Source organism: Anabrus simplex, chromosome 6, assembly GCF_040414725.1.
Source record: "Anabrus simplex isolate iqAnaSimp1 chromosome 6, ASM4041472v1, whole genome shotgun sequence".
NCBI lineage: Eukaryota > Metazoa > Arthropoda > Insecta > Orthoptera > Tettigoniidae > Anabrus > Anabrus simplex.
In genome coordinates, this window is record NC_090270.1 from 167,058,378 (window position 1) to 167,073,699 (window position 15,322).

Below are 15,322 nucleotides of genomic sequence, written 5' to 3' on the forward strand. Positions count from 1 at the left end.
TGCGGTAGGTATAGTCCTACAATGGTCCTGAATTTCTTTTCTCTACCAATTTGGGCATTGAAATCTCCTAATAGAATTTTTATGTGATGATTTGAAATTGTGGCTGTAGTTTCTTCTAGCAGTTCACAGAAGTCTTCCACCATTTGTGGATCTTTTTGATTGTAGTTATTGGTGGCTGCATGAGCATTAAGTAATGTATAAGCTTTGTTTCCTGATTTAATGGATAGTGTTGAAATTATTTCAGAAGGCGAAGAAAAGTTAAGTACTGAGTTACAATGTTTCTTCTTACAGCGAATCCTGTGCCAAATTGTAATGGTCTCTTATGAAGCAAGATTGCTGACTTGCCTTTGTAAATTCTATAATTTCCTGCATCAAAATGATTTTCATCTGTGTATCTGGTTTCCTGGAGTGTCAAAATTTGGATGTTTAAGTTATCTAACATGTCTGTTAATTGTTTTAACTTCCCAGTTTTCCAAAGTGTGTTGATGTTTAGACTACCAAAGAAAGTTTTGCATTTCAGGCGAAGAGATTTGGGAAACTCCGATACATTCCCGCATGATGTTCTCGGTCCCCCAGAATCCGATAACCGAGAAAAACTAGTATGTCTAATAGGGCCTGGGGTAGTTATATTGTAGGTTGATTCCATCATGCTACCAAGTTAAAAGTATTGGGAACATCGATCTATGTCGGTGTCATGGTTACAACTGAAGTAGTGAGCTTCTGAGGTTGCTGCAGATGTTGGCGAACTGTGCCTGTTTTTGGTCCGCGAGAGGTATTTTATTTCCCTCAAACCCTCCGGACAAGTACGGCGAGCCTCCTGATCCACCACCTGGGACGTGCCCGATAGGGGAACAGGCTGAAACCCCCACGGGATTATTATTATTAATGTTGTTGTTGTTATTAATACCTACCTGCTTAGTGCACGGCAAGAAAGTTTGCAATGGCTGTATCAATGAAAAGAATTAGGGCAAACTAAACCCTTGCAGGATTCTTTTCTTTGTGTTTGATATCATTTTGGATTTTACTGTCTTTAAACGATTGGGATCCTCACCAAGAATACCTAATAAAAGAAATAGATAGTGTGCAGAGGAAAGCAGCAAGGTTTGTAACGGGATTTCAGGAGAAACAGTAGTGTATCAGAAATGTTAGAGGAACTTGGGTGGGAAACTTTAGGTAAGAGAAGGGAGAAAACTAGACTTATAGGATTATATAGAGCCAATACAGGAGAAGAAGCATGGGGAGAAATCCGTGAGAGGCTTCAGTTGGAAAATAATTATATTGGCAGAACTGACCACAAGTATAAAATTAGAAGGAATTTTAGCAGAAGCGACTAGGGTAAATTTTCATTCATTGGGAAGGGCATGAAGGAGTGGAACAGTTTACCAGGGGTAGTGTTTGATCCTTTTCCAAAATCTGTACAGGTATTCAAGAAAAGAATAAACAGCAACAGGGAAAATAAATGAAATGTTGGAGGGCATTCGACCAGTGCAGGCTATTGTAAATAAAAAATGTGTGTTAAAAAAAAATTAATTCCATCCCCTGGTCCATGGAGTTTGGACAGCCAAAGTATGGAAATGCCTGTAGGGGTGAAGTACAGTGGGGACTTCGAGGGCCCTGGGACCGCTACGGTAGCTGTGAAGGCCCTTCAGGAACTCTGAAAAGTGGTGGCAAAAGGGGGCTCTGGTTAAGACGCAGCAGGTCGTTATGCTACTTAGGTTCCAAAATGGGTAAAAAAAAAAAAAAGTAAATAAATGCAATGTAAATTTTAATCTTATACCAGTTGCATAGTATTATTTGAAGTAATTCCACATACTGTATATAAGTTTACTATGTTTGTAAGTATAGGAGATATTATAAGTAGAATTTTGTAAACAATATAAATTTATTAAGGATGATCTGTTTGTTTAATAGAAAAATATTGTTAGCATAAATTGTACATTATTGTATTCTAGAAATTTTTTTTTTCTTCTCTTGTTAATTTAAAATTTAGTGCTTGACAATAATGTATTTTAGTGTACCATTTGCCACCGAGGTAGACACCTCATTTGCAAATAAAGAGATTTTGATTTGATTTGATTTTGATTTGATAATACACAGGACTTTTAACAGCCGACCACTCAGTAACGCGTCCAACAATCAATCCAATCCAGTCCATACAAGGTTATCATGACTGTACTTCATCCAACATTATCTACCCACTCCTGTGTAGATTCTGCCCAGCTTTCTAAATTGGCTTAACTGGCAACACACTAGCTAAACATATATATGGCCACTGCAATACCTGCAAATCCCCTAACAGAGATCTCCCTGTCCCCATTCACACCAGGCACCATCAAACCCCATTGGATGAATGTTTGAGTTGAAGTCCTCAAACATTTACCCCAACTTCCCACCCTCTCACCCTTAGAGATCAACATCAACTGGTTCTCAGGTCCAGGAAAGTACTCGGCCTTAGCATTAGATAACTGCTCTTTTTTTTTTCACTCCCTTCTCTGCACCCTCCCCCCCCCCATTTCCCTCACCTTATGCTGCATTTACTTGCCAACTATGACCATTATTATTCTACACACCACTGGTGAAGGCTGCAGCCAACATTTTAGGCCCATGTTTTGCTTTTATATGTACTCCATCCATGCGGTCTTCCATGGTACAGTAGTTTGCTCTCTGCACCTGTTTCCTAGACATATATATTTTGCTCCTGCTAGCTTTCTTACCTGAGCAAGAAGCCAAGAAAGTGTGCCGAAAGGTTGTGCAGGAAGAGAAAGGTAGATTATGTGAAAGTTTCTCAGACACCTTGTAGACAGACATTCAATGTGTTGTATGGATTGGTAAAGAACAGAGTAAAAATAAGAGAGGATAGAAAGTTTGTAAAGACAGAAGCAGGACAGATTTTGACACAAATATTATATACTGCACAGGTGGGAAGTGTACTTTTCAAAATTACTGATTATATTCACTGAAATAGCTGTTGAAAGGAAGGAAGAAGAAACAACAGTTGAAGAAGAACAAGGCAAAGACATATACATGCTATTAATAGAACAAACTGTACGGAAGATGCGGTGTGGCTAAGAACCTGGAGTAGAACAGGTACCGGTAGCTACAAAGATTATCAGCAGGCCCAGTAGGAGTGCAGTGGTTGTGTAGATTATTATTTAGCAGGATATGGAAAGATGTCCCAGAAGATTGGGGAAAGTTTCTAATAATCCTACTATTCGAGAAAGATAATAACAAGGAATGTAACGGCTACGGAAGAATTACCCTTGTTTCACATGTTGTCAAGATATTAAAGAGGATATTGGAAGGAAGATTGAAGATGAAATTGGAAGAGAAAATGGAAGAACAATAAGCTTTAGAAAAGACAAATCAACATTTGACCTGATCTTCACACTAAGGCACATGAAAGAGAAAAGATCAGAGTTTCAGAAAGATCTGGTGATGACATTTACAGACATCAAGAAGGTCTATGACAGTGTACCACGGCAGTTGATTTGGGATGCACTGGGGAAAAAAGAAGACAGAGTAGTGAAAATGATATAAGCTTTGAACAAAAATTGTGTTAGTGTGAAAACCAAGATAGGAGGAATACAATGTTACATTTTGTAGTCTCATCACATTGAAATCGACAGGAACATCTTTTTTTACAGTATTTTATCATCTATGGCACATAAATGCTGTACAGCAAATGTGATAGCTTACACCATGTAATACTACCATTAGAATGTTCAATAAAGGCATAAAAACAGGCCATAAGGCTGTAATACATCAGTAATCACTTTTCCATGCGTGTCTTTTTGGTGTGTGTTGAGACAGTTCACTGCACAACAGCTTCTATTTGATTTAGGCATTTTTATATACTACTGCTACCACAATTTCACTCCCATAGTTACACCACCTGGACTGACCACTCAAGACTAGCACACCAAGAACTTGCAGATTTCTTCAGTTGGAGGCACTAGGAGCGGGCATGTGTACCATGTCTATTGTCTGTATGAATGTAAAGGCTGCAGAAGTTAAAACTCCATATAATATCCTGTCTTTGTTGGTATTCTATCAACAGACCTACTAATATCTAAATAAAAAAAGTTAATATTATTTCTTTTCCCAACCCAAAATCGAAACAGAGTAATACCTAGCCTACACCACGTAATATACCAAATACCAATAGATCTCTTCAATTTCAAATTTAAACAAATATCACTAATCTGAATTACTACAAATAAACACCAATATATATATATAGAACTAAATGTATCATACACAAAATTAGCTAAATTTCAAGGCATATTAAATACTTTATCACTACGAAAATACAGAGACCTTGGAACAGCCGACCACTCACTGATGTGTCCAACAATGGGTTGTAGATTTATTGAACATCTCCCTTAGTAAATTATTCCAATCCTGAATTCCTCATCCTATAAACAAATATTTTCCCCCAATTTGTCCACTTGAATTCCTAGTTTATCTTCATATCATGATTTTTTCCTTCTTTTGAAAACCCATTAGCCGGCCCCGTGGTGTAGGGGTAGCATGCCTGCCTCTTACCCGGAGGCCCTGGGTTCGATTTCAGGCCAGGTCAGGAATTTTTACCTGGACCTGAGGGCTGGTTTGAGGTCCACTCAGCCTACGTGATTAGAACTGAGGAGCTATCTGACGGTGAAATAGCGGCCCTGGTCTAGAAAGCCAAGAAAAACGGCCGAGAGGATTTGTCATGCTGACCACACGACACCTCATAATTTGGTGGCCTTCGGGCTGAGCAGCGGTCGCTCGGTAGGCCAAGGCTCTTCAAGGGCTGTAGTGTCATGGGGTTTGGTTTCGTTTGGTTTGGTTGGATTTGAAAACCCATTCAAGCTTACTTGTCTACTAATGTCATTCCATGCCATCACACCACTGTCAACTTGTAACATACTGCTTAGTCAAGCAGCTTGTATCCTTACTCCCAAGTTTCCCCAGCCCTAAATTTGCAACAGTTTTGTAACACTACCCTTTTGTAGTAAATCACCCAGAACAAATAGTGGTGCTTTCCTTCAGATAACTTCAAGTTCTTGAATCAAGTCATCCTATTGAGTGTCCTATATACTGGAACCATATTCCAATTGGAGTCTTGCCAGCAACATATACTCCCTCTCCTTTACATCCTTACTATAACCCCCAAATGCACGTTCCCATCTGATTCACAAGACTGGCATCGGAAGGAAATTCCCACAGTTCTCATATTTACAAATTATGTACTATAACATATGACACTATAAGCAATTCACTGGTTCATAACAAATCAGCTGAACCCAGGAATGATTACAATGGGAAAAACATAACATCTAGTTCTACCAATACAACATAACAATGGCTATTTACAATAACTTTGAAAATTTCTGATTCAATCTCACTTCATACAAATTTAATTTATTGGATATGATACCAATATACAACCAATCTAATCTCAGATATGTTAAAGAGTCTTACAAAGAATGTACTATTATTTTAAAATTTGACCATTGGAACATGTCTCTTTGAATGTTATGCCACGATTATATTTCAATTTATGTTTCATAGCCATATCAATAGCTGATGTTTCACATCATATTATGTGATTTCCATTTTGGTTCTACATTAAGTTTAACGGCTGATGATGACCCAAATGTCGGGTCAAAACAAGTCCCATTTGTACATACATGTATATACAGTAGAACCTCGATAATTCGAAATCGGTTAATTCAAAATCCCACGTAATTCGAAGAAGCTCTCATTCCCGGAAACGTGAGATACAGTTTTGCATGTTATTTAAATTGTTTAATTCGAAATACGGATAATTCGTAATTCGAAGTACATTGTCAACCCCATTACCGAAATTCAGTCTTTTAATTCGAAACTGCCTTTACATTTTAAAACAATAGTATGTTACAGAGTAATTTCAACTCGAAATTTATCCGCGTCATAATAGAACGCGTGTTCTGGAACGTGGAGGGGTAGCTTTCCACACTTACACTCACTTCGGTGGGTCTACAGTGCGCTTCATGATTGCCAAGTTGAATGAAATCGGAATTCTTTTGTATTCAACCTTTTAAGGAACGCCGTAATATCACGCAACAGGCAGTGTGCGGGAAAACAGAATGCGCGAACACTGGCGATGCCGACAGTTGACGATAAAGCGTGGCTCATATAATAAATTCATAGGCACCGAACAATACTGTCATTGCCGATGAAACTGCATTGCTTTATTTTAATGCGAACCCAAACGGTCTTATGGTTTTGAAGGAGAAAGTGCCAGCCGGAGAATCGTACAAGGGTCGGGGATGATGGTCATTGTAGTGCGTTGCAATTGCAATGCACATGGAAGCGAGAAACTTTATCCCCTCGTCATAGAAAAGTTCGATAAGCTACAATGTTTTAAGGGCGTCGGGCACTTTCCATCCCAGTACAAAGCATCTAAAAATGCAAACAGTACAGATATCCAAAAAATAATGCATTTGCACAGGGGAACCAGCATAATTTATCCTCGTCTTTGAATTTTGTGATTTTTTTTCTTTCGTTGCGTGAGGTTATGTTCGTCAGTGATTTATCCAAGTGCATTATTTGAACATTGTAAATGCACCTTGTTGGATACATTTCGGAAATAGCTTTTCCATGGCATTGGAAAGGTTTAAACTGTGAATCGAGGTGATTGCATGTATTATTGGGTCTTAGAATACTTTGTGACGCGGCAAGTGTTTACATTTCTGAAGTACGAGAGAAGTGCCATGGCGGGAAATCGTACAAGGTTAGAGCAAAGCCTATTAGATACTAGAAGGCCTGGACAGAAAGCCAATTTCTTGCATTAAAAGCGGGGTAATAGTTTTTCTCTTTTCCACCGCTAGGTTCGCGTTTATGTTCTGTTGTTTGGCGTGAATTCTATGATGACGTGAGTTACTGCAACATGTTTTATGAGAAGAAATAATATATTAAACTTTATTTTATACGGTAAGGCCTTATCTAACATGAAATATGAAGAGTTTTGTCGTTTTTAATTTATTTGGTCTCACGATTTGCAATATATGGATGGTTGCTGAGATGCATTTACAGTAACATTTGTTTAGTTATGTGCTTCCAGATTACCGTCAAGGTAGTGGTGATTATTGTTTTAAGAGGAAGTACAACTAGGCAATCATCCTCTATATAACACTAATCAGAGAGAAAAACTGGAAGGGGTCCGACACTTCAAAAAATGAAAGTATCGGCCAAAGGAAGACAAGGTCCACGAAGGGCGTGAAAATAAAAGACTCCCTAGCCATCGGAAACCTAATAGCGTAGGGGTCGGCAAAGAACTAGAGTTGACCAAGGAAGGTCGGATAGGATAGATGAAAGTGAGGAGCCTGGCACAAGTAAGTGGAAGAAATGCCAGGACTCAGCTAAGGGCCCCGTGGTTGCCAACCCACTCTCAAAATTTCAGAGTCCCTGGGGCCAATTACCGTCAAGTTTCTCTTTCCATTCTGTAGGTTAAGATGGTTTATTGCCGGGCTGAGTGACTCAGACGGTTGAGGCGCTGGCCTTCCGACCCCAACTTGACAGGTTCGTTCCTGGCTCAATCCGGTAGTATTTGAAGGTGCTCAAATACGTCAGCCTCCTGCCGGTAGATTTACTGGCACGTAAAAGAACTCCTGCGGGACAAAATTCCGGTACCTCAGCGTCTCCGAAAACCAAAAATGTAATTAGTGGGACGTAAAGCCAATAACATTATTTATTATTAATACTATTAAGATGGTTAATTTTGTGTGCCTAACTGCACATCTGACACAGCGAAGAAATATACACAAATATAAATTTTCATCTTTTTCCTAGAGATCCGAGTTTACGGGAGAAATGGAGGCTTGCTATTTCTGGACAGGGCAGCAGAAAAATATCTCTTCCGGCTCCTAATGATAACTCCGGAATATGTAGCTTGCACTTTGTCGAATCAGATTACGGTGTAAGTAATGTGAGGGGAATTCTGCCTCCCCGACAAAGTGCCGATGCAAATTCTTCTTATTAAAAATGTATTAATATTTATAACGCGGGCGTTAGGATACCTCGGAAAATGTAAACTTCTCCGAAAGCTGAAATTCCTTACCGCTCCAAAGTTTAAAGAGACGTTTCAGTGTCGCGACAGTGATCAAGCACACATCACATGCGTTATACTTACAACATTTTTCAGGCCTGTTCTTGATAATAATGCAAAGAAAGTGACTAATGACTGTGATTTATTAAACAAATTCAAGAGCAAGCCTCCGTGTGGAAAAGTGTTGAAATTATAGAAATAGGGAAAAATCGGATCAGTCCTTCTATTTAGGCCTATTTCCCTATTCTTTACCTTTGTGATAAACAAGTGCAAAATGAAAGAACTCGATGAAGTGTAGTGTGTTCTAAGTTGTTTTATATATTTATATCTCATTCACACCGGACATAATGATAATAAAAATGTATTATTTCGCGTTATTGTATAAATCTTCAATATAACGATATAGACAGAACATGAGAACAACAGAACATAAACGCGATCCATGCGGCCATTGCCTGAACTACTTCGTTCGCCCAGAAATAAGTCGGCTTGTCCAGGCCTTCTATTATAGCGTAGGCAATGGTTAGAGTCATAGGAAAGTTTGATTTTAAGGGCATCGGGTCCTTTCTGTGTAAATACAAGGCATCTAAAATGCATACAGTATAGTACTCCAATGAATAAAGCACTTGCACATGGGAGCCAGCATAGATTTATCCTCGTCTTTGAATCGTGCTTTTTTTTTTTTTTTTTTTTTTTTTTTTTTCGTTCTTCCGTCGCGTGAGGTAATATTTGCCAATGAGATACACAAGTGCATTATTTGAATACTGTAAATGCACATTTTTGGATAAATTTAGTAAATATTTCTTTTTTCATGGCATTTGAAAGGTTTAAACTGAATCAAGGTTAACTGCATGCAGTAACGGGCCTTAGAATATTTCGTAACGCGGCAAGGGTTGGTACTTCTGAATTGCAAATTGGCGGTTAATTCGAAATCACGTAATTCGAAGTCCGATTTTTGAGTCCCAACGACTTCGAATTAACGAGGTTTTACTGTAATACAGTAGTTTGTATAATAATTTGGTACTTATTAGGTGGAAATAAAACCCTTGCCATAGATATCATGACCTGTTTTTATTGCACAAAATATCACACATTTACTCCTTCTGGAATCACTCTTATTCCTGCTAAACATACACTTTTCAAGCTTTGTCTACTGTACAACCACCGTCACTTACAATTCTATCAGTTTCAGATGCACCAAATTTTCTTGTAAGCAATGAGTAAAAGAACACAAAGGGAGTGTTACACAGTGTCAAGAAAAGAGGAAACTTGAGTCATCTACCAGAAGAAACAAATTTACTCCTCTACAGGCCACAGATGATGTGCTTAAATGACCATACTCCTCTAAGGTGCGAAGATGTTAAGGAGAATCCAAGCAAAACTGAACAAGTCCACAAAATTCGAACCTTCAAAGAAGTAATGGTTTTTATACACTAATATCATCTGAATCTGTTTCTCAACTGAAATTTGACCAAAACAAAACAGATCTTCCTAACATTGAAGGTACAAAAATCTAAATCTGAGCTAAAGCAGACATATCCCTTTTACTTTTTCTTTGCTAGTGGTTTAACGATGCATTAGCACATAAAAGTTTTTTGGTGACACAAGGATGGAAAGGGCTAGGATTGGGAAGGTAGTGTCTGTAGCCTTAATGAATTTGCCTGGTGAGAAAATGTGAAAACATGGAAAGCCCACTTCAGGGCTGCCAATGGTGGGATTCAAACTCACAGACATGTCCTAGAGGTGAATCTGAACAGATGGGAACCTGCTCAAACCTACAATATCAGGCTGAATACTTGTTCCGTGACTTCCTGCATCCCTACAGCAACATGTCCTTCTAGCGCTAAGTGAAACAGAACAGGTTCTGCTCGTGTTTGAGAAGAAAACAAAGTCAAATGCGATTCGGGCAAAATCAAACATCCATTTTTACACATACACTCTCTCTCTTTGAAAGCAAAACCATTTCAACACACGACAAGAAAGTCTCGGAGGGTGGAAGGTAAACGCCTCCACTATCTATAACATTAGTGCGAAGTGGAATACAGTGGGTAGTTGTATGCCGATCCACCTTTACCCCCCCAGGAATAACTTGGTATTTATTTCATTGTAGGTTGAATGGACCTTGGGACCATAATCCACTCCAGAAGCAGGAATCACTTTCTTAAACTTCTCAATTTTCTGGCAGGAAATTCCTTCCAAATTTTTACACATTATACAGAAAGCTTTGCTCTATCAATAACGTATGTTTGAAAATTTGTGCATTCAAAAGCTGCTATCCAAATGTTAATTTATTTTTTCTTTCTTCCTGAAGGTCTGGATCTGACAGACAAGCTTGATTTTACCTGGACACTCCTCATTCAAAGTGTTAGTTAATGAACTGACATCCTTGATAGTGCAACTATGACTAAAGAAGTAAACAATTACCGTATTTCACGGCATAATCGTCGCACTTTTTATACCAAAATTTTCGAAAACAATTGTAGGGTGCGACCATTATACGATGAATATTTAATACCAGTATTTGTATTACTCAAAAAATGTATTTATAACTAAATTGTATTTGATACAAATTTAAGATGCACGTAATACTCGCGTTTATACATCAAAATAATTAAAATAGTCTAAAACAAAATTCATAATTTTTCGCAACAATTCGGCGAACGTTTTTCCAACCTGAAAATAAAAATGAACGTATTAAGTTAATTTGTCATTAATTTGAGTATTAAAGTTAAAATATTACACTTGCAAAAAATTATCGCTTTGTTGTGAAATGCGGACTTACAGGTACGTAATTTATTCCAAATCTTCGGTGTCGCTATCGCAGGTTTCGCTATCTGATGGGCCGTCCTCGCCTCTGTTAATACCAGTATCAGATTCTTCGTCTCCCTGCCACACTGTGTCATCTTCGGAACCGTCTAGTGCATTCGAAATCCCAGTCCTTTTGAAGCTCTTGGAGACTAGTTCAGGTGGTATAAGATCCCACGAGCATAACAAGTCCAAGGGTGGACGCCTGATATTTCCGGCGGGCGTCAATAATTGCTGATCGCCGCTCATCATCCACTCGTTGTAAAATCGACGTAAGTGGTCTTTAAAGGGTTTATTAACACATACGTCTAGTGGCTGCAAAGCAGATGTTAGGCCACCAGGAATGACTATCTGTCGTGTCTTATTTGTAGTGAGAATTTGCTTCACTTCGTTCACGAGGTGACCTCGGAAACTATCTAAAACAAGCAGAGCTGGTTGTTTTAGTACTGCACCAGGTCTTCTATTCCACACAGTTTTAACCCAGTCCAGCATGAGTCCTACGTCCATCCAACCCTTTGGTTGCACTCGTACATGAATTCCACGGGGAAACTGTATATTCTTAGGCATCGTTTTCCTCTTGAAAATGATGTAAGGAGGCAACTTTCTCCCGTCAGCTGTAATGGCTAGCATTGCCGTGCATCGCAACTTCTCACTACCGCTGGTTTTCATTAATACACTCCGTGATCCTTTTAGCGCAATAGTGCGAGGCATATCAAAAAAAAATTGGCGTCTGATCGGCATTACAGATTTGAGAAAGCAAGTACGAAGTTTCCTTGCGCAAACGTATGACAAATCGGTGAAAATTTACAATCTTGTCCGTGTAATCAGCAGGCAACTTTTGGCTTAGTGTTGTTCTCCTTCGCACTGACAGATTGTGTCGTCGCATGAACCCCTTAATCCACCCACGAGTCGCCTTAAACTGAGTTACCGGTATGTTGTGTTTGCGCGCTACCTCCTGTCCCTTAATTTGTAACATTTCATATGATACACTGCAGCCATTGTTACGTATTTCACTGACGTACCTAAACACTTCTTCGTCAATTATAGGAAACTTCCCTGTTTTAGGACCTCTAAACACGCGTCCAGAAGGGTTTGTGCTTTTTAGCTTGTTTTTTACTTTCCGCCAGTCACGCACCAACTTTTCACTCAGAAAATTTTCTTTCCGCAGCTCTGTTCCCGTGCTGTTCAGCGAAGGCAATTACGCTTAGCCTGAAGCCCGCAGAATAGTTTCTATATTTACCCATAATCGCTTATAAATGCTTCACACGTTAATGTTTTGCGACATAAATGACTTTCCGTAATTGTTCACTATTAAAACAAATTATTTCTGCAAACACCCAAAACACAAATTAAAAACTTAAATTCTCACGCACACATGTCTACAGTAATCACGTAAATCTGAAACAAATAAATGCATCTGTGATCTGTCCATTCCAGAGCAGCCAATACTGTTAGCCAGCAAGGAAGCATGCAACAATTTATCAGTTTAGCTCGTTGGTTGCGACGTTGCGACACACTACTGCGCTTGCGCAAAGCTCGCAAACCGGAGCTCTAGCTAGCGCGGTGTAGATCTACTGTATAGTTGACTGTATTCCGAGACGTCAGTAACAAACATTCATTTTTTTCAATTTCTTTTAAACATACGGTAATTAGGTTAATATTTCTTCCCAGTTATTGATGATTTTACATTACATTACTGACGAGTTTATAAAATAAAACTTTAATAGCATTGGATAATAATTATCTTGACTGCTTGGATAAAAGTTTTCATCCCATGCCCGGACACTTATGACGTAGTAGTAAGATAAGAGTCTAGCGATGACAACTGCGACATCGTAAATAATTCGGCTGAATAATTCCGTGGAAATCTGCGTTATCGTCTTGGATTTCACTTCGTGCGCAATAACACAGGAGCCGGCCCCATGGAGCCTTACACGGAGGCCTTGGGTTCAATTCACGGCCGGGTCAGGGAATTTTACCTGTATCTGAGGGCTGGTTCGAGGTCCATTCAACCTACCTAGCCGGTATTTCCTGGCGACGTTGCCGATAAGCGATAACTTACAGCCTTACGTATTTCAAATGGGAACTCATAATATGTAGGTGGTGAATAAATAGTACACTGTCTCGCGACCACGTTGTCAAACTGCCGATAGTCTACCGGTAAGCCATGCGTCGTACATATACCGGTATTATTATTTATACGTTGTGCAACATGTCGCAAACGTGACTGTGTTGCCAAATTGCCCATAAACCATACACGTATTTAAATTGCGCATTCATGTGCAACTTACGTTGCAGTTCCATTTACCTTTTAACCAGATTAGTGAACAAAATTTGGACGTGCGACGATTATGTAATTAAAGGTTTAAAGTCCGATTTTTGTATTGAAAATAAAGGATGCGACGATTACGCGGTGGCGACGATTATGCCGTGAAATACGGTAACCTAATGCACCACTCAAGTAATCAGAGTATAATTAGAGTCATATAGTAAACCCCATATGTGTGATGAGTAATGCTAATATCTGTATTCTAATAGTAGCCAATAGAAAATTAAACTACTTATTTGAACCATGATGGACACTCACCAGTATAATAAATTTCTGATCCTTCTTCATCCCCACTGTCGCTTGGCACTTCACCTACTTCTTCCCTCTCTTCTTCACGTTCACTTTCATCTGCATCTTCATCTTCTTCACCAGCATCATCATTGCCAACATCTTCATCATCCACCTTGACAGCTTTCTCTCCTTTCATATATTGTCCAAGAACATAAAAATAACAACTGATATTAACTAACTTTCATCTCAATTATTAACAGCCAGAATATGCTCTATATTGATGTAGACTACATTATACAACATGCCTTAAGATGGGTATTACATTTGGTTTTAAATTACAGGTTTAAATAACCACTTCATCCTCAAGTAAATAATGAAAAGAATTATTAATGTAATAGCTTTACGTATCACTAAATGTAGAGGAAACAAAGAGTAATGAACTTGAATCATAGATAAGGCTATCCATGGATGATGGTTACACTGTAGAGAGTAGTACAAAAGTTACAGGATTGTGAGTGTCTGCAACAAACCTCGGCAATGATGTGAGATGGACAGCAGGCAAATGTATGACGGTAAACAGGATGAAAAATCAGGTTGTAAATTTCACAATGAGGAAAAGTCCTCTCAATTTTAATTACTGCACTGACACAGTGAAAGTATCTCATGGGGATCACTGTACATACCTAGGTGTAAACAAATACAGTAGAGACAATACGCGACACTCAGTGAGATATCGAAGGACAGCTATTAGAGCTCTCTCTAGCGGATTGACCTGAGAACTACTGATTCTGTCATAAGAGCACGTGTATTTGTGTGTGAAGTTTTTGGTGTTATTTATGCATTTTCAGTGAGTTGACATAATTAAATAGTAGCGTGTGTCATTCCTTGATATCCCCTCTCAACATGAGGGGAAAGGTATGTGCTGTGTTTGGCTGCAGTAACTATGAAGCAGAGAAGAATGTATGGTCTTTCTTCAGTTTCCCTCGTGACAAGAAAATGTAAGTAATATTGTGTTTGCATATATATTCTTCCAGTGACAAAGAGATTTTTATAGTACTTCATAATCTCCTGATCTGCTCGACCCATATTTTAACTGGCTTAAAATATAATACGCATATTTTATAGTGCAGCAGTTAACCTTCAATACTGATGTGTTGTTGTCGGTGTGATCTGTGGGTTTGATTTAATTCAGGAAAATACATATGCATATGAGTGTGGCTGGTTGTGTTCCAAGTTACCCCATTTGGAATGCTGTAATGCGTTGTCAAGCACTGAAGAAAATATGGGTGATTTAGGAAATGTACATATTTTGTTGAAACAATATGATGATGCAAATTTGCTTTACCCTAATGTAATGGCATTATGGCAAGTGTTGCTTATAGGGAAAGTCTGAAATTTTTTGAGGCTAAATTTATAGATTTTCTTGCTGTTAGTAGGCTTCAAGTTAAAAGGAAAATTGTCCAGCTCTTAAATGTAAATTCATTGAATCATGTGTGTAAGGAATGTGCCAATATTTTTGTTGACAAGTGTTTTAATTTGATGATACAATGCTTTTAAATGAGAAAAAAAAAAAGAAAAATTTAGCCATGAACATTCAGGCAGGAATTCTAAAGCTAAAAATGTAATGCATAAATAAAAGATCAAGCCCTTTCACAGCACTCCATTTCACATCTTAATTATATGTCTAATTTCAGTCTTTAAATAATAACCTGTTAAATAATTCTTCATTCATTTATCCGGAATTGCTTTAGCAACATTGAAGTTAATATCTTAGTAACACTTTTTTTCTAGACGTAATTTATTTATCCATTTCCGTATATACATTTTCACTGATATTTGAATTTAGCACGAATTTTCAGTTCAAGCCACTAGGAGTGCCACTTGCG

The 15,322-nt window shown here is 38.4% G+C and overlaps 1 protein-coding gene across 1 annotated transcript in view; it reads right to left on the reverse strand.

Moving 5' to 3' along the window:
- LOC136875613 (uncharacterized) overlaps positions 1-15,322 on the reverse strand; it is a 312,390-nt gene that overhangs the window by 195,767 nt on the left and 101,301 nt on the right. The window contains exon 5 of the mRNA XM_067149147.2: positions 13,464-13,625. Within this exon, the coding sequence (XP_067005248.2) occupies positions 13,464-13,625 (162 nt within the window). The remainder of the gene's footprint in view (positions 1-13,463; positions 13,626-15,322) is intronic.